Below are 7619 nucleotides of genomic sequence, written 5' to 3'. Positions count from 1 at the left end.
TTTCCCTAATCTAAGAATGAAGAACTAGCTCCCAAAACTGCATTTCTAGTAACAAGAGAAGAGTTACTTTGACATGTATGAATGGGGAAGCATTTGTCTTCAGAACAAAATATGTGGTCAAAACTAAAGCTACCAATGTGATCTCCTTGTCTGCATAAGCGTATTTTGTCTATATAAACATAATGAAGGAGTGTGTGCTTTAATTCCATTCATCTTGCCTGTTACTAACTTGTTTATAGCATTAGCTGGTGTGTTTGTGATCTGTATCACCAAATATCTGTCTGTGTTCAAAAAAATGTGCACTCTGGTTCTGTGTATTAATATTTACATCTAATTCCTTCTTGCTGGGCCTGAACTATTACCTTATCTATTCCCCTGCTCTTGAAGGGAGGCTGATGGTGATGATGATATGATGCGTAGCTGTTGGGGAGTATTCTTAATCAGTGGATGTTGGAGATCTAGAGAGGAGATCTAGAGGGAGTATTCTTAATCAGTGGATGTTGGAGATCTAGAGAGGAGATAAGGCTCCTTATGCCTGTTTTACGACCGAGGCTGAGGTTGTTTCTCACATCCAGCAAGGGTGTTGTAAAGAGGAAAATATATGAGACTGACACCGTGGTAGCACAGAAGGTAGATTTAAAACAGTGCTGAATAACAGCAGCTTTGTTTCTTAGATGGCTTGATAACATTTTCTCCTCTACTGCAGAACTCGAAGATCTTGAAAATCTGTCTGTCGTCCCAGATGAAAGGTAATGCAGTGTATCTTACTGTAATAGCCCAGTGGCACTACTTTTTCTGCTGGACCAGCTTTATGATGACTCTTATGGCTGGGGCGGGGAAAGGTGTGGGAGTGGTAGATTTGGCCCTCCCAAGGAAGGGGAAGGAATGCTGCTTGACAGCAAATGTCTGTGGTGCTTGGCTTAGCAGAGCCTTTCTCTGGTCCTGGAGTCTTGCTGGAGGGTGGTGGCTGTGGCTCTACGAGGGCCTGGGTGTATCAAAGCAAGAGGATAGGAATGAAGGGGTGGGAGAAGACTTTTCAAGGGCGCAGAAGAAGCAGCGGAGCTGCTGATGACATGCTGCTACTTTTCACTGTCTGTATTGCTTAATTTTTCAGATCATCTTTTGAACCAGGCAGCAATTCTGCTGAAGCGACAGCCCAGGAGTTGTGCAGAGCTTTCAGAAAACACTGGTTGCAGACAGACTCTGCAGTTCAGCTGTCTGGTTGCCTGAGCTCATCAAAGCAGAGGGTGAGTCTGAGCCAAAAACAGCAGGCTCTTTATTCATTTCCCCAAATAATCATTGTCTCACTGCAGCTGCTTCACTGTTAGGGAAGGGGGGAAGCTGCATAAAAAAAAAGAGAGAGAAAAGAAAATAAACACAGACGAGTACTTACAGTTTATTAGTTCACTTCAGATAATTTTTTAGAAAATTTATTCTCTCTTTAGCAATTTTCAGCAAATTTAAGAGGTGCAATTATGAACAATCTGGATGTACTTTCTTCTGGGACTGATATGAGGGAGTTTAACTGAGGGGGGACTACATGCAGGTGAATATTGAACTTTAAAATCCTGGAGTATAAAGGGAGATGTTTCATATCATTTAACATATGTCTAGCTGATGGTCTGTTCATCTTCATGAGTTTGTCTTTCCCAATAGTCTGTGCTGAAAGAAGAGGTTCCAAGAGAACTTGAGTCCAGTTTGAATCTAGCTGAAGAAATAAAAATCATATCCAAATTAAGAGGATCTTCTGGCTGGACCCCACCAAGATCACAGATTATATTTAATATTCACCCTTCAGTCAAGTAAGTCAAAGGGATCTGGTCATTATCATTTAGTACAGTGTGGTGATTTGTCTAAAACCTGCTGAAGTTGCTGGAAGGAGCCTGGGTGATTTAGCAGAATCTAAGGACAGAGCTAGTGCATGGTGCAGCCTTCTGCAGTGTCTGTCACCAGCTTCGCTAGAAAAGCAGATGGCATCATTTTCTCTCTGTTGAGAGAAAAATGCCCCGATTAACGTGGCACCTGCGCTTGTACATGTGATAATACACAAACCATTTGATGTTATGGTGGCAGTGTGCTTAGCTGGAGCCATTTTGTGAGACTACCTGGAGAATATTCATAAGAGTTTACCCAGTTCCCTGCTGATACTTTATGGGTAGTAGGTTTTCAGAAAGCAGGGAGAAAACAGGTCATGTTTGGGGAAACTTCTGTCTTACTCTGCATAAAGTGCAGTTAAATGCACACAGTCGGCAAATTGCCTAATTCCTCGCGTTGCTGCTGATCCAGGTGCTTTTTCAGTTGCAGGTGTGGGTTTTCCCCTCTTCCCTCCCTGCTGATATTGATACCTCCTTAAGAAATTGAAAAGAATTTAGTTCTTGCAGCAAGCCGTATTTAGAAGCAGTAATTGATGGTATGTTCTCCACAGAATAGCTTAGAGACTCCCACTAAAATAATAATCTGCATCTCCTTCCAGAAACCTCTGCTCCACGTTGAGGAGTAAGAGTCAGCTCCTGATGTGGACATTTTCACTGGTGTCAGTGTAGCACTCTTACACTTTGGGAGAATGTTAACTGAACTGTGTTTTGGCTGCTGAAAGGTGTAACTGTCTGCTTCTGCATGCAGGAGAGATGCAGTGGTGGCTGCTCAGAACTTTACGTGTGTTGGTTGTGGAACCCCGATAGAAAGCAGTAAGTATTACCACAAGGGTAAAATCCAGAACTAGTGATCAAGCCATAATTTTCACCAACATAGACAGATACATAACAACTGCAAAATTATCTGAGCTAGAAGGAAAATCTCATTAGATGTGCCTGCAGTAACAAAACAGGCAGTGGGATCTTATCTTGCCACTGCCTGGAATTTCTCATTGCAGACAGAATACAATACTTGATAGATGTCCTTCTCTTATGCAGTAAAAATTCATGACAAGTCAACAACAAAACAGGAAAAGCTAAAAAAACCCCCCCAAGCTTCCAGGTTGGAAAGTGCTGGTTTTACATCTTCTAATGATTTATTTCAGTAGCTCTTTCTCTGTGCCAATTTACACATTTCCAAAAGTCTCTTTTCAGATGCTCTATGGAATCTTTATGCAAGCTTATTCAATGTGTGGTTTTGTTCTTTTGTGGTGTCTTCTTAAAACTTTTTTTTTCTTTAATTCTTGATCACAAAAATCCTGCTTGTGTTTTGTTTGTGGTACTTTGTGACAACTGCTTGAAAGTATGATGATTTAATGGTCTAGTTGTCAGACCTTACCTAAGAAATCTTTGAAGTGGCTTTCAGGACTTGTTCTTGGGTCTGCTCACTAAAGAACAGCATTTGTTATGGCCTGTAACATATCAACAGTCTGTGATGGCACATTAACTCAAGCAAACGTGAGATGCTGAGATAGCTGGGAAAAACATGCAAACCTCTTTATATGAAAAAGTATTGTACAAATATCACTCCAAGATCAGATTGTCTTTCCACTGGTGGAAGTATTTTATTATGTGTTTTATCTTTTGTCTCTTTTTTGCATGTAAAGCAACAATGATTTCTCTGAAGATCTCATGGTGATAAATATAATCAGTTCAGTTTGATAGATGTGGAAATAAGGAAAGCTTTCTCTTCTAATGCAAAGTACAGACCTTGTTGCATGTGTTTACCACAATAATAAACCCCCTACTTAAAGAGAAAAACAAACAAACCAACCCTTGCCCATCACTCCAGCAGATCTGAGTTATTTAGACAGAACAGGCATACAGGCAAGAGGTATGTCACGTAAGTATTAGAAATATTCACAATTTCATTCCTGTCTACCTACAGAATATATCAGGAGACTCCGCTATTGTGACTACTTGGGGAAATACTTTTGTGACTGCTGCCACAGCTATGCCCAGTCTTTCATTCCTGCCCGGATACTTTTGAAGTGGGACTTCAAAAAATACTACGTATGCAACTTCTCCAAGCACCTACTGGACAGCATATGGCAGCATCCAATTTTCAATGTGTCATGTATTAACAAAGACCTCTACACAAAAAGTAAAGAAATGGACAGGGTGAGGGTAAGTGTGGCCTTTTTCTATTGGGAATTTGTGGGTCTGAGACTTTTGGGAAGAACTCTTTAGGGCAGGTTGTCCTTTGCTGTGTGTGTATGTGGGAAGGAGGCAGAACTGGCTTCTCCACGCTTTGACTTGTCCAGTCACTGCTTCTGGGACTTGCCTTCTCTCCCATCAGATGAAGGGGGAGGAAGGAGAAGTTTCCAACCTATGCCAGAAGTCTTGTTTCCTGCCTTGTCTTTGGGAGGTATTTCCATACTGGTTTCCAGTTTTCATTTATGGAGGGGAGCTACAGGTGGTCATCTGCTCCACCATGGACCTCCATGGGCTGCAGGGGGACAGCCTGCCTCACCATGGTCTTCACCACAGGCTGCAGGGGAATCTCTGCTCTGGCGCCTGGAGCACCTCCTCCCCTTCCTTCTTCACTGACCTTGGTGTCTGCAGAGTTGTTTCTCTCACATCTTTTCACTCCTCTCTAACTGCAAAGTGTGCTGGTCTTTTTTTCTCTTCCCATTTTTTCTTAATTCTGTTATCACAGAGGGGTTACTGATGGGCTCGGCCTTGGCCAGCAGCGGGCCTGTTCTTGGAGCCGGCTGACATTGGCTGTGTCAGACATGGGGGAAACTCCTGGCAGCTTCTCCCAGGAGCCACCCCTGTGCCCCCATCCCCGCTACCAAAACCTTGCAAACCAAATACAATACACTTGTTCAATTCTGTGCTGAACATGAAGTTGATAATTTAGGTGTGACTTGATGTACTGGCATGGGTTGCTGATTCAGATAGTGGTGTACCTTGGTTGTGAATATATTAATGCAATTGCTTTTCATTTAAAAATTGTTTTGTTTTTTTCCCTTCATCATTTAGGAAGCGCAAGAACAGCTTTTTCATTTAAAAAAGCTTTTGAAAACCTGCAGGTTTGGTGAAAGGTATGGGCCATAATCATGCATGAAAAATAACTTATTAAAATGTATGTAAGGTACTTAGAGTTGTCTTCTCTAAAGACATTTGAGTGCATTTTTAAACAAGTTAATATGTTCTTTAGAGAAAATTCTGATAACAGAACTTCTATTGCCCTGCAAATGTTGAATGAAGAACAGCTTTTATGTGGTAGCTTTCTATTTCTCATCCTTAGACATTTGGTATTAAATGCTGAATTATTTTTGTTAGGTGTATATGTTTTCCTGCTTTGTCCCTCTTAGGTTGTTACTAGTTCTTAAAAGGTCAAAGATATTTATGTACCTCTCTGAGATGATTAGTCTTAAAAATAAAAAAAGAACAAATTTGTTCCTTGAGGGTTAAAGATTTCTTCCAGAAATCTGTCATAATACCCAATTCAGTTTATTTTATACACATGTTAAAGTGAAAGTAGTAACCAGAATGGTAAATACCAGAACATAAGAAGGTACAAAGCTGCCCTTGTTTGTGGCTGTAAATTACAGATTCTTTTGGTATTCACCTCACCAAACTATAGAGGTTAGACGTGTGAATGATAAAACCTTCGCTACAGAATTGCTGACCTTTTAAAAAAAGAGTCATGGACAAAATAAGCTTTAAAAGTAGATTCTGTTCTCTTTAACGTGGACCTCTTTAAGAAAAGTCAGTTACAAAATTAAATACCTATGTATTTTAATGTCTGTCTTCTGCACAACCACTTGATTCCATTACAGAAATAAACATTAGGATCCTCATTGTACCTTCCACATAGGTGCTATGTGAAAAGTTTTAAATATAATAGTTATGTTTTCAGTGTTTACCTACTCAGTATTACTACAGTTTCACCCAATAGTGACCCAGGCAGGATAAAAAACCCTCAAAGATATCTTTACAAAAAAAGGTGAATAATTCTAGTTTATTAGCATTAGGTAATGTATGGGATTTTGCCTGCTGTAGGAGAGGGCCCTTTACATAGTATTTGAGAATTGCTGGGATAACTGCACATGGCAACTCCAGTGCTGGAAGAATGCACATTTAAAACAGATTTTATTCTAAATCCCAAACCCTCTAGTTTTTCTTAATGTGATCTCAAAATTGGGAGAGGAGGTAGGATTTAGGATGAACCCTGGGTGACTAGAGAAGTGAAATGGGCTTATTCTTCACATATACTTGATAGATAGATAGTTTTTTGTAATTTGATTTTTTTTTTCCTTTGTTTGCAGTGTGCTGAAAGAATTTGAACAGGTCCCCAGCCATCTGACAGAGGAGCTGCATCTCTTTTCACTGGATGATCTAGTGAAGATCAAACGAGGGCAGTTACTGCCCCTTCTTAAAGACATTCTGAAGAGCTCCACCTCCCATGTGGATAGTTGTGAGGTAAGGAAGAGCCAGGGCTCTTAGTGTCCTCACAGCTGCTAGTGTGAGGAATATCCCTGCTGACACTCCCAAATAATTTTTTCTTGTATTAGACATAAATTCACTCTCTTTCTCTCCTTGCAGCTGTGTCAAGCAAAGGGTTTTATCTGTGAATTCTGTCAGAGTGCAGATCTGCTCTTCCCGTATCAGATTGCCAAATGCAAAAGGTGTCCAGGTATGTTCCAGACCAAACATCTCTCTCTCGTCCTAGGGGGTGTGTTGGTGTTTAAAACTATTCAGTCACATTTTAGGAAAACATTGAGAACTGATTTCACTGAAAGCATGTGTATTTGAAAAGTTGCATGTATATTTGAAAACCATGGATGGCATGTATCTTTGAAAACCAGCCTGTGGCAGCTGTCTTGTGTCAGTGAATTCAGAGAGCAAAACCAAGGACTTGCCTGAAGATAATTATGGCTGCAGGGGGAGGCTATTTTTTTGGATCTATGCATGAGAGAGAGTCTGGGACAATGCTGTACTGCTGCTGTATCAGATCTTGCCAACATTCATTGTAAATCCTGTGAATCTTACCAAAATGTTTAGTCATAGGTATTACAGTGGTAGTTGTTGTCCCAGCCTTGCACTGCTTCTGTTTACTTTTTATACTTGGGTGAACTAGATAGAACATCCTTCAAGCAACACAGCTATTGATTCATTTTTTAATTTGTTTGGGTTTTTTTTTTCCTGAATGTTAAACTTTTTGTATATATAAACAGAATGCAAAACATGCTTTCACAAAGCGTGCTTCAAGTCTGGAGGCTGCCCCAAATGTCTGCGGATCGCAGCGCGGAGGACGCTTTCAGAAACTCCGTCACTGGTGCCTCTCTGAAACTGGATTCCTCTAATGACTGCTGATTTCAGAAGATCCACAGAACCAAATCTTCAGGTGCCTGACTAAGAATTAAATAATGTTGTTTTAGACATTACTATTTTTAAAGTCTCTCTCCTTTATGGGGGGGTTAAAAAAATAATAATAAAAAAAAAGACTTTAATATCTTCATTGAAAATTCACTGTAAAGGAGTTTCATGTTAACTGGTGACAGAATTCTTTTGTTGCTATGTTTTGTTCTTGTATGTAAGATTTTTAATACTATATTTTTCCATATAAAAATTAATCTTCTCTGTAATTCTGCAAATAATATATAGACAGTAAATTAGTGTTGGAAATCCTTACCTGTGTCGGATTTTGGAAACAGAAAAAAGTGGTAAAGTACAAAATCATTCTCTTGAAAGCTC

General features: G+C 40.0%; 1 protein-coding gene across 2 annotated transcripts in view; it reads left to right on the top strand.

The window, feature by feature from the left end:
- RUBCNL (rubicon like autophagy enhancer) overlaps nucleotides 1-7393 on the top strand; it is a 23311-nt gene extending 15918 nt beyond the window's left edge. For both annotated transcript variants that reach the window (XM_010170352.1, XM_029085548.1), the window contains exons 7-15: nucleotides 707-749; nucleotides 1115-1247; nucleotides 1657-1802; nucleotides 2623-2687; nucleotides 3802-4040; nucleotides 4899-4960; nucleotides 6191-6344; nucleotides 6468-6558; nucleotides 7100-7393. In XM_010170352.1, coding sequence (XP_010168654.1) covers nucleotides 707-749; nucleotides 1115-1247; nucleotides 1657-1802; nucleotides 2623-2687; nucleotides 3802-4040; nucleotides 4899-4960; nucleotides 6191-6344; nucleotides 6468-6558; nucleotides 7100-7212 — 1046 coding nt within the window. In that variant the 3' untranslated portion in view covers nucleotides 7213-7393. The remainder of the gene's footprint in view (nucleotides 1-706; nucleotides 750-1114; nucleotides 1248-1656; nucleotides 1803-2622; nucleotides 2688-3801; nucleotides 4041-4898; nucleotides 4961-6190; nucleotides 6345-6467; nucleotides 6559-7099) is intronic.
- The last annotated feature ends 226 nt before the right edge of the window (nucleotides 7394-7619 follow it).

The sequence above is a fragment of the Antrostomus carolinensis genome, unplaced genomic scaffold, assembly GCF_000700745.2.
Source record: "Antrostomus carolinensis isolate BGI_N321 unplaced genomic scaffold, ASM70074v2 scaffold19056, whole genome shotgun sequence".
Taxonomy (NCBI): domain Eukaryota; kingdom Metazoa; phylum Chordata; class Aves; order Caprimulgiformes; family Caprimulgidae; genus Antrostomus; species Antrostomus carolinensis.
Note: the sequence above shows the minus strand (reverse complement) of the source record. Positions and strands in the feature narration are given on the sequence as shown.